Here is a 20,000-nt window from a genome sequence, read left to right on the forward strand (position 1 = left end):
CACACACACACACACAGTCCCATGGAGGCACACACACACACACACACACAGCCCCATGGAGGCACACACACACACACTCACACACACACACAGCTCCTAGAAGGGACATGGCTGTGGTCTCACACACGCTCACACACACACACAACCCCGTGGAGGGGCATGGCTGTCGTCTCGCATAATGCGTTTGGTCACAGCTGAACCAGACAGAGAGCGCCAACCGGGCAATGCTCACACACAGGCATACATAAAACATGAGGAGATGCAGACGGGCAGCCTCAATACACACACATACTGCACACACACACATACATATTAATACCTTTATTTGTGTTCACATTTTACAATAGATTTCATTGAACACAAACAATCTTAGATACCAGCATTGTAAATCCAGTAGCCTATGCCTCTGGTCTCAGTTCATGGGTACACACACACACACACACACACACACAAGCTCACACACATACACACACATACTGCACACACACACACATACATACACACACACACACACACGCTTACACACATACAAACACACACACACACACACACAAGTGAATAAACCATAGACTGTATATATAGAACTGGACAGTGTGGCTGCATTCTGCAGTGTTCTATGGAATTGAAGCCGCCGAGGCGACACCATCTTGGAAAATTTGGAGCCAATTTGAAGTCGCGGCTGCGCGAAAGCAAAAGTTGAAGCATGCGCCCGGAAGAGGAGTCGCTGGGTCAGGCACGCCCCACTCAGTTGCCACTCAGCGAGTTAAACACGCCCTTGTCAAGTGAAACCCGCCCCCTTCTCCTTTCCACAACGCAGGATCTAATTCGGCGCCGAGAAGGCTAGCTGGCTGGATGAATTTTATGGCTGTGAGTTAGCTAAACAGTACAAACAACAATCGGGTTTGTTCTTGTCTGGTAAGTGTTCCGTATCAACTGAAAAGTTTTTTTGTCTATTGGTGTTCTTAAATACGTCTAAGAGAGCTTATTATGTTGATTATAGACTGTGACAATTTAGTATGGTGAATACTAATGAGCTAACAACAGAAATACGGACAGCTTAATTACATGCTAACGTTAGCAGCTACATTAACGTTACCGCTAACGGGAGGCTATGTTAGTCTTTGAAGTGAAGATTAGCACACAGCTCCCCGTAACAGTCGATGCATGATATATTTGGTTTTATTAGTTGTTGCTGTCAAATATCTCAATGTATGCCATCTCAACATGGAGTGACCATTGACTGTACATGGGGATTAATAACACTAGACAGTCAGTACAGTATATGATGTGATAAAGCAACATAAAGTTAACGTAATGTGAAGCATGGACCTCATCAACCTCATGTTAATGTAACTACTAGCCAGTTTGCCAGCGTTGCATTTTTTTAACGCGTTAACGACAGACACCTCTGTTAGAGCTACTTCTGTGATGCTAGGTCGGTAGCATAGATAGACTGTAAAAATAGATTGGTAGGTCGGTAGTTGTAGACCGCGATAAGTGAATGATCGATAAATGAAACGCCTGCATTAAACACTACGCTACAAGAACCAGTCACTTCTCAGGGATATCGGTGAACATTTGAGAAAGACCTTAGTTTGTCATCTAACGCCCATGATCAGTCATACTGATAACGTTATTTTTCAAGCTGACGAAAGTTAATAACATTCACACCGCATATTTAAATGTGTAGTTAACATTAGGTAGGCTGTAAAGTTTATTGCACACATATATTTAATTAATTGGTATTACTAGTGGTGTTGAGTGCCTGATTAGATGCTTTGTAATGTTGTAAAATTGTCTGACTAATTTTATTGTAACTTTCCTTTTTGCAGGTAAGATATGGGTGATGGCTGAATGTACTGGAGGTGGCGGCAAGGTGGTCTCCATGGTCTACATTAGTCTGCAAGCAAGGGAATGCCTACGTGAAGTGGTTTGGCTGGGGTGGTCTGAGGTGGCATGTCCTCCCCCTTTCTCCAAGTCCCCTGACATCCATCTCCCTGACATCATCACCCACCGTCAATGGATCAACCTGAAGCCCCTTATACATGGGACATGGCACAGCACCACTACGTTCTGAAAACACATGACTTTCAATAACTTGCGTGGCACCAAGAAAGGTCTGCCGCTGCTCTGAACCTTTCATACTTCAACCTCATTCATACTTGAGGCTGTACACATCCCTTTGTTTCTATTTTCTTTATTGATGTCACCCAAACTTCAACTTTCTGTATGCCCACACACAAATTGTAAATTGCAATGCGCCATTTAACCAGTGGTGTAGTCTAGTTAGTTAGTTGTAGTGGTGGGTATACTGTGAGCAACCACCAAATGTTATTAAATACATATCCTTGCCTATTTTAAATGGGTATACTGAGATGATGATGCTTTTTAAATGGGTTTACTGTGTAGTCCTGTATATCACGTAGACTATACCATACCACGGTCATTTAACTGCCTTGGTATTTAAGTCAGAGGACATTGCTTAGTATTTAACTGTAGTCTGCACAAAGATGTAGACATTACAAGAATATTAATATCAGAATAATTATTGGTTGATACTAAATCAATATTGAATGTTTTTTTTTAATTTCTTTTGTGTGATATATCATTCAGAATGCTGCAACATGACTGGTCTTCAATCAGCCAAAGAGGACACATCGTAACTCCTCTCCTAGTTACTCTCCATTGGGTCCCTACAGTAGCCAGAATTAAATTGATCTGCTCCTTGTTATTTTAATTCAATGATTAAGATATACATCCCCAACCGCCCACTGCGGTCTTCTGATGAGCTTCAGTCTTAAACGCTAGGTCAAATTCAAGACTCTTTTCCTCAGTGGTTCCATGTTGGTGGAATGAGTTGCCCAGTGCTCTTTTCGTTCTTGTGATAGTTTTGGTCTTTAAGCACTTCTTATACATTATGGTTTGTATGCAGTAGTACTGTTTTATTTTCATTATAGGCTGTTGATTAATTTGACATTGTTTATTATTGATATTCTCCTTAATGTAGTCTTACCATGTTTTTGTTATTATATTATTGATTGAATGGGCATTATCATTTATTATTGCTTTCCCCCCTCATTTTCCTTGTTTATTTCATTAGGCTATTGATTGATCCCTGTTTTAAGTATTATATTGTTTTGTATTTGTTAAGGGTAACCATAACCATCATCATCATAATGTGGTATTTTCTTATGCACTTGAAACAAAGAATAAAAATGTTTCTTTAAACGTAGTACCACTTTACAGTTTTTTACAATTGTTTACACACATTTTCAAAACTCTGTGTCTATTTTTCAAAACTCCACACACAAAACCCACAATTGCTCACACAAAATGCAAAATGCCTCAAATCTGCAGCAAAATGACACACAACATTCAAAATGTCAAAAACACATCTTTAAAGCAAACATTCGCCTCACATTACAAACACTTTTGTCATAATATGACATTTTGGATACATCATGTACACACTGTTGCTCAAAACCTAAAGCTCTTCTGTCTTAGGCTTTCTATTTGTATTTCCATACAAGAGTGAAAGTTATGGTATCAACAAAGAGAAGTTGAAATACACAGTAAAAATGCAAGCAATATTGAAACCAAAAATAGTGATTTTTCCCAAATCATTTGCTGTTCTTAATACAGTATTTTACAGCAAGAAAAAAAAAGCAAAGAAGAATACAGTGACCACCAGATGTACATGGAGTTTTGATTTTGATTTGATTTTTCCAACACTGATTTGTGTTTTTCCAAAGACAAGTGTGTGTGTGTGTTTGTGTGTGTGTGTGTGTGTGTACAGTATGTATTCATAGGCCTATAGACCCTTTCAACTGCAGAAACAAACAATTCTACAGTAAGAGTTCCTTAGGGATTTCTGGAGGCACAGAAAATGTATTGAGCTAATGGTACTGTAACATAGGGACAAACAAAAATAAAGTAAAAAGACAAATTTTACATGAAGTCAACTTTTTGTAGAACATTACTGTAAGCTAAAGTCCGATTACTGTAATTTTCAAAGTATCTGCAATGGTTCTGAATATTTCAACCGGAAATCCTCTAGGAGCAGATTGAAAGGGTCCATACCTACAGTATATAGAGACTACATCTATTCATAGCCATATACTAAGGCAATGATTGGATGGTGTTCAGTAAAGTAAAGAGTGTTTACACATGTGAGGAGAAAGAGTGAAGCACTGGTGATTTAGTGTGGCATTTTGATGGATTGTGTTTGAAGAACGAAATCAAGTTACTTCCTGTTAGATTTTTGTGTGTTTGGTAGAAAATTGTGTGTGGTGTTTTGCAAAATGTGTTTTAGTCAATTGAAAACTGAGTCAAACACTGAGAATTAGTGTATGGTTTTGCAGATTTGGTGTCGGGTTATGATGTTTGGAGGACATGTTTAGAAAATTGTGTGACAAGCAAAGATTTAGTGTGTAAGCAGTTGAAAAAAACTGTAAACACATCACACACTGAACAGCAAAGTAGCTTTCTGATTATGTGTAAAATGTTTACAGAGTAGCCTGATGTAGTAGGTCCATGTTCTCATATTTTTACAGATTTATAATGGAGCACCCTCTCTGGTGAAAGACTAGCAAGCATGTGGTAGAGGCATACTATTACAGACATATTGAGAGAGCCTATCAATGAGTTGTCACAGTTTTCAATTTAGACGTATTATTTTGAAATGATGTACGTCTATGGGACGATTTACACATCACTGGCAAGACCTGATCAAATCATACCAATGCAAAATGCTTCTCCAGCAGTGCAATCGCATGTAACAACAATACCTTAACGCATTTTTTAGATACCGCTGTTCTGAGCATACTAAGCAAATTGGCCATTTGTAACTTTGAATCCCTCCTCACGTTAAGCTATGGTCCAATAATGTGTTCACTAAAACACAAGTAACGTTATTTGTCGGGCTGATTCATAAATGGGCATACCGAGGTTGTCGACCTAGCAGGCTAGGTGGCGGTTATTGCCATTCGCAAAACTAAGCAAGAGTTAACGTTAATGAAACTTAACATCGCCTTCTCCAGTGACAAAGTGTATTCAAATGAAGTTGCAACGATGATGGCGGCAATCACTGGTTACGTTAAACCATTTGAAACAAGTAGGACTGATGGTGACTATGGCAACGCATAGCTGTCAACCCTCCCGGGTTTCTCACGTATTTTAACTTTTTTCCCGCTGTCTTCCCGTTTTTAATATTTTCCCGTAAATATCCCGTATTTTACCGGACTTGTCAGTCTCTGTACTGTTGTCCTGTTGCTATCCCTTGCCCTTCCAGAGAATCAGATGTTTTCAAAGCATCATTTTGCTTGCTTGAAGGCGACAGTGAGACTATTTAAGATGACAGTGTGGTTGTCGTGACTCATGAGAGCACGATTCAGTGGCACCTGCATAGTGTACGGCCGCACGCACTGTGTGTGTCGGCCTACCAGGCTATTTAGCTACAGTATACTGTTTGTATATTCACTTCAAGTTGGCCTAACTTCCCAACTCTGCATTGTAGCCCATAAACTGCATGACAGGCTGTTTATATTTTTCTCTAAAATAACCAAATGCATTTGTTCAACTTTATGAAGAAGAATTACGCACTAGGCTACTTGGAACACACACATTTTATTTGCGCAGGAGAGAGAATGATTACAAAACTTTAGCCTTATTAGGGCTGTATAAAGTTGACCAAATTATATAGGTTGTAAGGCCTAAATAAAGTTGGCTACTTTGTTGTATTGTTTAGCTGACCAATGCACGTGTTTGCAATTATGAAACGGACTAATACTGCAACCCTTCCAACGTTGGGGGACGAATGTTGACATTTTCCCATATTCTGCGTGAGAAACCTGGGAAATCTCCCTTATTTTCAAAGCTCAATGTTGACAGCTATGGACTAACGTCACTTCGGATCAATATAGCAGAGCCCTTTTACTTTACCTATCAACTGGCTAATGCTAGCATGATGTAGCATGCTATGAGCTAATATACTTCTACGAAAGAACAGCACATATCTTTTTTCACAAAGAATCGGTCACAACTAACAACGATGTCTCTTCATCAATCATAGGTGTAAACACACCCTTTTTAGATTTGTTAATATAACATTAAAAAAAATAATTTCAGTGAGAAAAGAAAAATTGTGTGTATTGAAGCATCTTGAAAACTATTTTTTCGAATAAAAAGTTGTTGATACAAAAATAGTTTTAGGTGAGAAAAGTGACACGGAAAGTTGGCTACTTGGCCATTGAAATACATGGGGATGGGCGGAGTTACACATTGTACTGCAGCCAGCCACCAGGGGGCTCTGGACTAACGCTCGCATCACTCTTAACAGACGGCACACTGTCCAGTTCTATATATACAGTCTATGGAATAAACCGCTGGCATAACTTTGACCCTCCCCGTCCATCCCTGCACCATTGGACGCTATCAGGCTGACAGACTACACACACACACACACACACACACACTACTTAATCAGTAGGCCTCTGCTGCGACAGTTCTAGTCAAAAAAATAACGCTGCATTAATTTGATTGGAAGTAAGATAAATGTGTGGCTAAGTTAACAAAGTTACACACACAGACACACACACACACACACAGAGAGTCCTAAGTGTTCATGGAGATGGTGAAGCAAGATGGTATGGGAGACTGTGTCAGAAGCTGCAGATAGGTCTAGGAGAATGAGAAGGCTGATGAGGCCGTTGTCTGCAGCTATGAGGAGGTCGTTCATGATCTTAATGAGCGCTGTCTCCGTGCTGTGGTGGGGTCGAAAGCCAGATTGGAGGGGTTCATATAAGCGCTCATAGCAGCCCACACTGTCCACAATGTCTATATAAGCGCTCATAGGATTATGGAGCCCACGCTGTCCACAATGTCTATAAGCGCTCATAGCAGCCCACGCTGTCCACAATGTCTATATAAGCGCTCATAGGATTATGGAGCCCACGCTGTCCACAATGTCTAAATAAGCACTCATAGCAGCCCACGCTGTTCACAATGTCTAAATAAGCGCTCATAGCAGCCCACGCTGTCCACAATGTCTAAATAAGCGCTCATAGCAGCCCACACTGTTCACCATGTCTAAATAAGCGTTCATAGCTGCCCACACTGTCCACAATTAGGGGTGTCACGATTCTTCAAATCCTCGATTCGATGTAATTTTTGATTTTAAAGTCACGATTCGATTTTCGATCTTTTTTTTTAATATTACTATTAATGCATTACTTATATGTTATTTACTCTTTTTGGCCTTCTCCTTTTTTTGTTTCAGGGGGCTTTTATTTTGAAACCGCTTTTTATTTTTGAAACCGTTCCAACCGCGAGGTTGTAATGTAAACAGAACTAACATTAGGCTAAAACAGAGACGTGAACATAGTGAAATGAAACAACACAGAATGATAATTTGATTGTTTCAGCACACTCCGAAGAGACCCAAGGTTAGTGTTCATGGAATACTTATCAATGTGCATTTTAAGCCTTGAAGTAACTTTGGACTGTAAGATCACCTTTTCACTTGCAAGTTGAGTAGGCTAAGTTAGTTTTAATTGACGTGAAGAAATGAATACTTCCACACCGGTGATTTCAAAGTAGCAAGAGGGGCTTTGATTTCGGTAGGTTGATGTGTATATTTTAACTGGCTGCAGCCTACAATTAGCTGCAGTTCAGCATGTGCGTGTGTGTTTGTGCGTCTTGGCATATATGCTGGACATGACATTGGGGGGTGTGGCTGCATCGTCGATTCTACTTTTAAGTTCGAAGTTCGAGATTGAGATGTAATTTCGATCGATTTCGAAATAAAATCGAAATCGTGACACCCTTATCCACAATGTCTAAATAAGCGTTCATAGCAGCCCACACTCTTCACAATGTTTAAATAAGCGCTCATAGCAGCCCAAGCTGTCCACAATGTCTAAATAAGTGCTCATAGCAGCCCATGCTGTTCACAATAATAAGCGATCATAGCAGCCGACGCTGTGCACAATGTCTAATTTGCCTGGAATGTTCCACTTGGACAGAGACAGAGAGCCTTACACACAATGCTGAACATACACACACGCACACACACACACACACCACACACACATACACACAGACAGACAGAGAGCCTTACACACAATGCTGAACATATGTACACTCACACACAAACACACACACCACACACACATGCACACAGACACACACAGACCTTGCACACAATGCTGAACATATGCTGGATATAACAGTGACATACTGCATACATAGATGCAGTACATATGTAAGGATGAAGACACCTACACACACACTAACACACACACACACACACAGCAATATGAAAGGTACTGTATACACAGTGCAATCACCTCCATAAATAACATGCTTGAGTCGCTTTAATGACACACTTGGTTTGTGCACCAACACTTGGACTGGTGGCCTCTACGTTTGACCGCTGGGAAGGTGTTGGGTCGCCAGCAAATCAGTTCTCTGATGCAGCACCTTTCAAAAGAGGTAGAAATCACCCTCCTGCTTGGGCAGCTGAAATAGCCAATGTAACCTTTGAGCAAATTGAGTTGAGTTATTATTTCTTTTCATCAATATAACTGCCACCTATTCAAGGCCTTGACGGCCAAGTTCAATATTGATTTACAATTCCTCCTAAAACTGTTATCTTTTAATGGAGCCACTCAAGTGTATTTAGGAGACATTGATTTTATGTATTTTATGTTTTATGTATTTATTTATTTTATAAGAAGACTCACTTCAATAAAGAACCATCAAACAGCCAGAGAAGGATGTCAAATTGAGAGTGTGACATTACTGGCCTTGGCTACATTCATCAGCTGATAAGGTTCTGCAGGGACATTCCAAAACAGAGCAATTCCCCTGCTAGATGGAATATGCTAAATGGTTTGCACACAAATGAATACATCAGATGATACATATGGCAACCTGTCTCTTCTGAAATTGTGTTCTAAAAACCTTTTAATGAAAAAAGGAAAGTTGTGTTTGGTATGAACTCCAGGATATTCATACTTTATATACACTGTCCTTACCAAGTCCTTAACAAAACACAGTGTATACTTTATATACACTGTCCTTACCAAGTCCTTAACAAAACACAGTGTATACTTTATATACACTGAACCATACATTCTCCAAACTGGACAAACTACTGGTTTTCAAGCTTTCTCTTATTTATACATCCCTGCTGAAGAAAACAGTCTGACCAGCTTAAGGTGGTTTGCTGGTTGACCAGCTTGTTTGACCACCCAGCTCAAACCAGCTAAAACCAGCTCCCAGCATAGGCTGGTAAGTCCGCTAATTGATTTCACGTTCATTATTATTTTACACGGTTCCATTTTAATGGGATTTTGGTGCCAGCCAATAGCACCTGTTACCACATGCTCAGGATAATTATCTTTGGAGTGCTGGGGCTACAGCACGGCCCAAGTAATGGAATTTTCCAATTCATCTTAAAAAAAAAAAAGATTTATGCATTTCAGTAATTTCTGGATTATTGATTTTAATTTGTGAACTGACAAATTGATTGATATCGCACTCGCAAGGTTTGCAGTTGACCTTTGAAGCACAAGGAGCTCAGTAGAACTGACACAGCATTCGTCCGAGCGCCTGACCGCTATAAATCAAGATGTGCCGCTTCCACACCGTGGAGACACAGCACCGTGATCCTCTAAGGCCATTTCACTGCTCTTCATGTCATGGAAGATGACATCACTCTCTCACGGGGATCCTTCAGCGTTTTCACACTTGCCTCCTCGTGTCCTCACAAGAGCGGACGTCAGGATGGAGGATGTAACGGAAGTTAAAGGGGTTCATTAAAACATGCAGAAGAGTCTTAACTCACCTGCACTGAGCTCTACATTAGCATGCTAATGATCCATAGAGACGGCCCAGAACGGCATGGGAATTTAAAGAAGAAAGGAGCCATCCTGTACATGTTAGCGCTAGGCTAGCTCACAGCGTTAGCGCATTAGCGCTGGAATATAGAGAAGAAAGGAGCCATCCTGTACACGTTAGCGCTAGGTTAGCTTACAGCCAAAGTGCAACTGATACAGTGGAACAGAAAAAGCCACTTCAGAGCAAAAGCTGTGCCTCACTAGAGGAGGTGTTTTTCTTTTAGTGTAGCAATGACACACTTTACAACAAGCCCTAAGAAGAGAACAAGAGCAACACACACACACACACACACACACACACACACACACACACACACACACAGAGACACACACACACACACACACCATGGTGACAGTCTAAATCGATGGCCCTTAGGGCTGCTCATCCTTTTCTGTGGCCTGTGCTTTAATCAGGCTAATACAGAAGGATCGATGGTGCAGCTCAGAGCAAACCACAGGACCCCGACACACACATCTGAGCAGAGACCACTCACACAGATGTCCATTAAGAACATAGAAACCATATACATACATGCATTTGTATTACCATGGTTCCAGATCTGTGTAGAGTTAACGCACATATATTAACATACATGTCTAGATACAATGGATATGTACATACACTAACATATGGTGTACATGTCAACAGAAAAAAAAGCAACAACATGGTGAAATGTAAACTGACTAGGGACTACAGGTCAGCTGACAACATTTTCTAGCATTTGCCAATTACCCACAATCCACTCTGACTCGTGACGGCAGAGCCCGAAGGAGCAGGCTGAAAAGTAAAGTGAAATCCAAAAGCTGTGTAGGTCTCCATGGAGACCTAGGAACCTTCTTGTGTGTAGCTGTGTGGGTCTCCATGGAGACCTAGGAACCTTCTTGTTTGTTTTAATATGTTTCTAGGTGACTATTTTAATAACGTTTAGACCACCTGAGGTGCGTTCAAATTCGTAAACACAGGCGAACGTTTGCAACCATTTTTCCATTAGCCTTGAGTTTTTGGTGAACGTTTGCGAACAATCGCAAACAGTCTGAGGAGGTAGTTCTCCGCAAACATACAATGGAACTGGACGTGAGTTTGAAGAAAGCAACAATGCAAAATGGAATGTTAACACCAAATCGTTCAAATTGACCTGTTCAAGGAAAACATGTTCACCACTAACGTTCGCCGCTGTTTGGGAAATTTGAACGCACCTCTGGTCTCGTGAAGCCATTGTTTGCTTAGAGACAGGCTGAGTCAGCCATGTCGTACTTAATCTGCCAGTAAGGATGGTGTGCCTTTGGCTCTGCCTCTTGATACAGGCCAATATTACGCTAGCATCGTGGTGCTTGACTTCCATCTCCACCCAACTGCCCTGCCCCTGTCGAGGGGGGCAACTTTAAGCGGTTTACCCCACCATCTCCGCTCCACTCCGCCACTAATAAGAGCTTAGGGAGAGCACCCTTAAAGGGATTACTCTAACTCCAGAGCCCATGAAAAAAAAAACACACATATTTAAAAGCACTAAAAGCGCCCAGAACAGACTGATTCCATCACACCCTTCAGATGCCTCAGCACGAGAGAGGGAGAGAGAGAGCAGAGAGAGAGAACAAGAGAGAGAGCAAGAGAGGGAGAGAGGGAAAGAGAGAGAGGGTAACTTCCTTTGTTGCCATTTCTTGGAGATGACAAGATTACCCCTGACAAACTCCAACCTGTGCTCTGCAAAGGCGCGGAGGACATTCTGAAGCGAGTAATATACAATACTGACTGCCTTTTACACCTAATCCATTAGAGATGAGTCTGTCTTTGTCCTTCAAGCGAATACACTCTTACTTTCCAACCTCCCTGGCAGATGTCTCTCGCTCCTATATACCATCGGTTTAATCTCATAAAGGGCTCAGGCAATATTGCTCTCCGCACCACCAAAAAACTCCTGTGGGACCACACAACACATGACCAGCTTTTGAAAGGCTGTAAAATGTTGAGGGACTCATATAATAGTCGTCACTGCTATTAGGCTCTGGCGGTTTCAAGGGGACCGCGAGTTCAATCAGGCACAAAGTGCGCGCTGAATTTTAAGATGAGAAACGCCACCTTGCAATGCGCTGGCTTCTCCCCATGGAAGCAAGGGCATTTGATTTCAGTAGCTCTTTACAGAAAAAAAAGTCTATACCTATTGCTTCACTGCTTTGAAAATATTACTGAAAATCGTTCCAGAGATGGCGTGGAGTAAAAATTAACTTAAGTTAATCTAAAATGTTACTGCTGACACTCAAAAATCCGTCTGAAAGCTACACACACACACGCACACACACACACACACACAACACCAACTTGACTTTTCACAGGAAACTTTATGGAATGGAAATATTGAGCGGATTTGATTTGATAGCAGTCATGTTACTGGTAATAACAGCCTTTGTGACTCACAATGTCTAAAAGCAATATCACTGGCTTTGTGACTCACACTGTGACATGCTTTAAATGGACATGTCTAAAAGCAATATCACTGGCTTTGTGACTCACACTGTGACAAGTTGTAAACGGACATGTCTAAAACCAATATCACTGGCGATGTTTTTCTGCTTGGTCTGTTGTACTTGCCTGCCTACAGACTTGACCTGAAATAGTTTCACACGTGCCCATGATAATTCAAATCATGACAGGACGGCCATTTAACTCAAACAACATGACAGGACGGCCATTTAACTCAATCAACACAGGTATTGTACCAGCAGGAGGACAAGATGGGTGGCACAAAAAGAAGGAAATTGCAGCATCAGTGTTTGGCTTTCATTCTAAATGACAAACAGTGGCCAGAGCAGTCAAATTACAGCATGGCCTGCCCTCTAATGACCGGCCCATCCATCAGCGGGGAGAGCAGCACTCTCATCAATTTAATTGGTTTACAACCCCAGCCTGCTCCAAACTCCCCCGACCTCCTTCCCAGATCCCCCTTCACCCTGCCTCTGCGCTCGGCCTCCTCGTATAAATCTGCCACCTACGCTGCTCATCCTTCCACTCCGCTCCGCAAGCCTACGCCTCGAATCAAAGCTGTCTGATCTGTCTGCCGGAGAGCACCCTCCTCACTGGGGCCTGCACAGACACACACACACAGGCAGACGCAGACGAGTCTGGAGGGACACTCGCAAGGCAGGTTGGGCAAAAGAAGCCTGCCGGGGGTGACGCCCCAGGGCTCCAAGTGGCCAGACAAAACACATAACATGAGGTCAGTCCTAGTGAGAATATTAAAGTGGCCAGACAACAAGAGAAGAAAGAAAAGGTCGATAGATAGATCTTCAGGTGGAGGGGAAGGCGAGCTGGCCCAGGCAGTCACCAGTCAGCCAGAGATAAACAGACAAATAGATACGTTGAGGGTCAATTAAACTCACCATGCACCCCGTCGAGTCCAGTCGGCGGTCAGAAACGCATTTGAAGTTCTTGCGGCAGCCTCCGTTGTCCTTGGAACAGTCCCGTACAGGCCCAAAGGAGGCCAGCAGGTCATCCACCGTCTCAAAGTACGTGGACATAATGGCCTCCTCCCTGCAACAAGGCCGAGAACATGTAGAACATCAGAACATGAACAGAGCTAAACAAAGGGCAGGTTCTACTTTGGTTCTACACAGCAGAACATGTAGAACATCAGAACATGAACAGAGCTAAACAAAGGGCAGGTTCTACTTTGGTTCTACACAGCAGAACATGTAGAACATCAGAACATGAACAGAGCTAAACAAAGGGCAGGTTCTACTTTGGTTCTACACAGCAGGCCAGTGGTCTAAGATCAAGTTCAATTCTCTTCAGCAAAACCATTAAGATGATGATGTTACATCTGCCGGCATGTTATGAGATGACATCAACATCCTCCTCTAACGGCCAAGAAAGAAGGGCCCTCAACGACAGCGTCCAGTAATCGGCCCATAATTTACGAGCGCCTCCAGTGGCCCAGTGAAAGTGTAACTAGACGTTTTCATTAGCTCAGCGGGTGCATGACCAATAAGCAGTGTCAAATGAAAACGTCTCGCCGGGTTCAGCTGTCCACCATGTGTGACTAATAATAATACTAATGAGAGGTGCTTAATGACTCAGTCTGTCCCATAAGAAGCCCAATGGCTTAAGAGTCTATGTGGCCTGAATATCTTTTAGAGAGAGAGAGAGAGTCTATGCAGCTAGTCATATTTTTAGGCCTGATAGCTGCCAACTGAAATGTATCAATTATCAACAATTTCTAGTTTTGTTCTATCCAGGCCACTTGCTGGCGTCTGTAGCTATTCCAGCTCGCCCCAAATCCCTCAGCTAATACTCCACAGCCACCCAGGAAGCTCAACCCATTTATTTCTGACCTGTCGCAAGCTGGCAGCCTTGAGAAATAAATAAAACAATGGCATGGCGGCTCTAATCGCTGGTGGCGTGTGGCAGGTGGCCGGGTCCCCATAGCTCAAGTTGTGGCTCATTAGGGTCCAAAGTGAGCAGGCTGAACAGACAGCTGTGATGACAGCCGCAGCAGATGAGCGATGACTGAGCATTTCCCTTATATTACAACCATTATACCCCTGTCACTGCCCTTATTAGGGATCTCCTAGCCATGCTAACTGTGGCATTGCCCTTATTATGAGACCATTAGCATGCTACCCCTGCCATTGCCATCACTTCACATATTATTAGCCTGCTAACTGTCATGGCCATTGATATCATGATCTTTCTGACTTAGTCACTGTATGTACAGTATAATGGCCCATAATGTATGGCTATCACAGCCAAGCGAACTCTGACACGTACAACACGTCTTACTAGGGATTATGAGCCATCTAACTATGTCTCTGTCATCACTGTGGATATCATCATCTTGCTAACTGTCTAAGCCATTTCTATTAAGACCTGCTGCCTGGGTCTAACTGTCCAGATTGCTGGAATGCTAGCCGTTGCCTGGGCCCGTACTAGCGGTCCTAATGTGTAATGCAGTGTAGTGGGGACGTATGCAAATGAGCATGGCAGTGGCATTCTTCAGTAGCTCTGGCCAATTAGGTGGAGTCATTCAGGGTAATTGTAGATTATTGTAGTGAGTTGGACATTAGAGAAGCATAGACTCTCGTTAGGGCTTAGTGGCCACAAAGTGATTAGTGCAAATTGATTTGTCATTGCACAGTGGCGTGAGCATTGGAGACTATAAATGGCCTTTTGGTGTTTTAAGCCCCAACATTGTCTTCCAGGCAGCGCTGCATGGAAGGCACTAGGGTTAGGCAAGGGTTAGGGTTAGGGTTAAGGTTAAGGTTAGGTTAGGGTTAGGGTTAAGGTTAGGTGCCTTGAAGTCGACGGTGGGGGCTTAAAACGCCATCGAGCCTATAAATGATGGGATCATAGGTACAATGCAGGGGTCCAAATAGAGTAATCCAACAGAGACAGAGACAGAGAGTGTGATAAAAGAGAGAGAGAGAGAGAGAGAGAGAGAGTGAAGATATGCCTTTATCATTCTCACAAATATTTCTTATCTATTCTTTATGTTGTTTTGCTTTATGCTAATGCTCTTGAAACACAAACAAATAATATCCCCAGTGCACAAAAGAGTTCCAATTCCAGTTCTGATTCCAGAAGAGAATGCCAGCGCACCAGAGGCGATGCCAGCCTGCGCAGCCCTGTGTGCCAACCCTCCCTGCCAGGCGACAGAATAGAGGACCAGGTGGGCACCGGCACTTCTAAACACACTGAGGGCAACTGCGGATGCTCCTTATTGGCCGGTGTCCTGAAGCCCCCCCCGGCACGGCTTGGTGTGATTGCGTGTGATTTCCCATGACGAGGGTGCAGGCCAAGCCGAGCCCTGGAGCAGGCAGTGAGAAAGCTTGGAGATCCTGCGCAGGTGACACAGGCTAGTTGGAGGGGAATTAACAACTCATTAAAGGTGTAATGGCACATAATTGAGCCGTGCTCTATCCAAATGTTAAATCTGCCGAAGACATGGCCGTCGGGCCGTGGAGACTCTTTAGTGCCAGGCAGTTGCATCGTCGCAAGCCCCAACTCTCTCTTTCTCTCACAAACACACACACGCACACTAACACACACACACACACACACACACACACACACACACACAAACACACACACACACAACAAACACACACACACAAACACACAACACACACACAAACACACACACAACACACTCACACACACAAACACACACTCTTAGGGATCCCTTGGTTAGACACACATCCAGATAAACACATTAGACATTCCCAGAGCAGACCCTGGTTAGACCCTCTAATGATCCAGATAAACCATTAGAGGCCGTCCCCACAGAGCAGACACCTGGACTGACTTACCACACACACACACACACACAGCAGACGCCTGGACTGACTTGACCACATACACACACACACACACACACACACACACACACACACTGCCGCCCATATTATTGTGTTGTTGACACACACCACACACACACACACACACACAACTGACACCACATACACAGCAGGCACACACACACACTTGACCACACACACACAACACACACAAACACACACACACACACACACACACACACACAGAGCAGACACCTGGACTGACTTGACCACATACGCACGCACACACACACACACACACACACACACACACACACACACACACACACACACACAGTATGGGAATAATTGCTTTAAAGGAAGTACAGTTGTAAACCAATAATGTAAACCAATCAACTCTTGGCTAAACTACTGGACATATATTTTCCATTTTCCCCCATAAATTCATAATCTGGAACAAATTGGTGATTTGCATTTCACAACGATAAGTACACAAAGAGTTATGGAGTGCAAGCACACACACACACAGAGTTATGGAGTGCAAGCACACACACACACACACACACACCACACACACACACACACACACACACACACACACACACACACACACACACACACACACACACACACACACACACAGAGGCACACAGACACAAGACACACATACTGTACAGTATAAGCAAATTAAAGCTGAAAATATTACAAGCAATGCCACTAGCACATCATAACTAATATCCACATTGCTATTCACATGATCACATGATATTATATTGATTTAGTTATGTGTGATTGGGTGTGCCTATGTCAAAATCAATCTGTAAAGAAGCTGCTAGACTTCATACACTACACACACACACACCTAGAGCTCATACACTAAATATGGCACCTTTCTTTACGTGTTTGTTCCACTCATTGTTTTGGGCTATATTTATTCGCTCACTTTTTATGTGACTGAAGGCAGCAAGGAAATTCAGTTTCTTCTGATTTTATTGCAAATAGGTCTTTGCACCAGCGGCAATTTCATTCTTTAGCACGTTATGTGTGTGACTGGCTTTTACATTTACTGGAAGCTGCTTTCCCTTTAATTGAAAATGAAACGCATGATTGTAGCATATACCTGTGGCCTGGTGCAGATTTATGATTAGAGGGAGGGACCACACACAAGCTACCAGAGACATGTATACTCTTCTCCCCCCCCCCGCTCTCTCCCTCCATCTCTCTCTCTCTCTCTCTCTCTCTCTCTCTCTAACCACACACACACACACACACAAACAAACAAACAAATACACACACACACACACACACACACACACACACACACACACATACAAACACACACACACACACACAAACAAACACACACACACACACATGGAGCTCATCCAATGGCAATTAAACAAACAAACAAACAAACAATGAATGGAAGGTATTGAGAGCCATTTTGTCTTCCTTATATGCTGACTCATGAGCACCCCCCCATCCCATCTCTTACACACAGTTCCAAAAAGGGGGCCTTTGCGACGACAGAAGGTGGATATAAACAATCACGGGTAGCTTGTGCACTTTTTCATCCAATGGCAATTAATAATGAATGGAAGTGCATTGATTGGCTCTCTTGTCCGGGCTAATTGGCGCAGAGGCATTGATTGGCCTCTCTTGTGACGGCGATGTGATGGAGAAGCAGCAGTATTGCAGCAGCAAGCTCCATCCATTAAGTTTTAGTGCTAATAAAACACATCACAGTTAAGCTGCCAGTGTTGCTGATGCTGTACTGCAGCCACTTTATGAGGAGTGTGTGTTGGGGCTATAAAAGAGGGGAAACACACACACACACACACACAATTCTTGTGTATTCACTGGGAATATGTTGAAAGACCTAGCTACTTAATTATGAAGGAGCTTCTAGAATAGATGAATATAGTACAATACTGCATGTACATATAGTACAATACTGCAATATAGTACTGCATGTACAAACAAGTATCTAACAGTCTTGCAGTGCCACCATGGGCACCAGGGAAGGACAGAGATGATGCCGATGGTGAAGGACAGATATGATGCCCGATGGTGAAGGAGAGATATGATGCCGATGGTGAAGGACAGAGATGATGCCGATGGTGAAGGAGAGATATGATGCCCGATGGTGAAGGACAGAGATGATGCCCAATGGTGAAGGACAGAGATGATGCCTGGTGGAGGAGAGATATGAAATCAAGGACACAGATGATGGAGGTGAAGGAGAGATATGATGCCGATGGAGAAGTGAAATCAGACACATAAGGGAGGGAGTGAGAGCAGGAGACAGAATAGATGTCTATTGTGTGTGTGTTTGTGCGTGTGTGTGTGTGTGTGTGTGTGTGTGTGTGTGTGTGTAAGAGAGTGGGATGCCCTTGAATAGAATGAAGAGACAACCCTTTTGAATGTCTTCATACATTCAGCAAAGCAAGTGACAAAGAACACACACAAATACATATCAGAGAACAGCCGAGAACACACACACACACATATCAGAGGACAGGAGTGAACACACACATATATATCAGAGAACAGGTGAGAACACACACACACACACACATATCAGAGAACACACACACATATCAGAGAACAGGCGAGAACACACACACACACACACACACACACACACACATATATCAGAGAACACACACACACATATCAGAGAACACACACATACATATCAGAGAGAGACCACACGCGCCACTGAAGGAAGACGAGGGCTATCTGTCTCTTTACAGCGATTAAACACACACACACACACACACACACACTGCTTTATCTGATCACAGACGGGGGCAGGGAGGAGAGCTGAATCTGTTGCCACAAAAAGCACGGCATTTGGTTGTCAATGGCGATGGCAACTGCATCATAGCACGGCCTACGAGGAAGGCTGTGTATTGGCGCATCTTCAGTCTGGCGCATGCAGCTGTGCACCTCAAAGCCTCTGATAGCATCTGACTCTCCACATGCTAATCCAGGGATTTGGAAACGCATGACTCGAGACAGGCGCCTTGCCTCATGCCTTTAAGATAACAAGCTGTCTTTTTTGATGGGTCTGTTTTCTGTCATTTTGGTTCCCTGATGCGATGACTACAGCCAGGTGTGAAGGCTAACATTGATGCTGCTGAATACCAATGACAAACAAAGAAACACATTACCCAAACTAATATGCTAATACCAATGACAAACAAAGAAACACATACTGTAACCCAAGCTAATCCAGTCCCTACATGAAGCTCTCGTTGTGTAGCACCAAGGGGTAGGCGTGGCCTACTGGTTAGTGCTTCGGACTTGTAACCGGAGGGTTGCCGGTTCGAACCCCGACCAGTAGGCACAGCTAAAGTGCCCTTGAGCAAGGCACCTAACCCCTCACTGCTCCCCGAGCGCCGCTGTTGTTGCAGGCAGCTCACTGCATCAGGATTAGTGTGTGCTTCACCTCACTGTGTGCTGAGTGTGTTTCACTAATTCACGGATTGGGATAAATGCAGAGACCAAATTTCCCTCACGGGATCAAAAGAGTATATATACTATACTTATACCATACACCAGCGAAAATACTACACTGCAGCAGACTAATCAGTGGCCAAACCTCTCACACGGAAATGAGTCACTGGAGTGGACACCACCTGGAGCCCTGAACTGAGCAGTGTTGCACACTGGACCACTTTTACAGTTACTGAGATATTATATGACATGAATTATAAATGATATTGAAATAGATGCAGACAAAAGCTCACTCTGAATACCTACTGTGCAGTTTTAAATACACTTCCTCAGAGTGGTCAACACAATTCT

At 43.1% G+C, this 20,000-nt stretch overlaps 1 protein-coding gene across 1 annotated transcript in view; it reads right to left on the reverse strand.

The window, feature by feature from the left end:
• The window catches only part of LOC125304310 (astrotactin-2-like), a 530,850-nt gene that overhangs the window by 212,188 nt on the left and 298,662 nt on the right, over positions 1-20,000 (reverse strand). The window contains 1 exon segment of the mRNA XM_048258462.1: positions 13,275-13,425. Within this exon segment, the coding sequence (XP_048114419.1) occupies positions 13,275-13,425 (151 nt within the window).

Source organism: Alosa alosa, chromosome 12 (genome assembly GCF_017589495.1).
Source record: "Alosa alosa isolate M-15738 ecotype Scorff River chromosome 12, AALO_Geno_1.1, whole genome shotgun sequence".
Classification (NCBI taxonomy): domain Eukaryota; kingdom Metazoa; phylum Chordata; class Actinopteri; order Clupeiformes; family Clupeidae; genus Alosa; species Alosa alosa.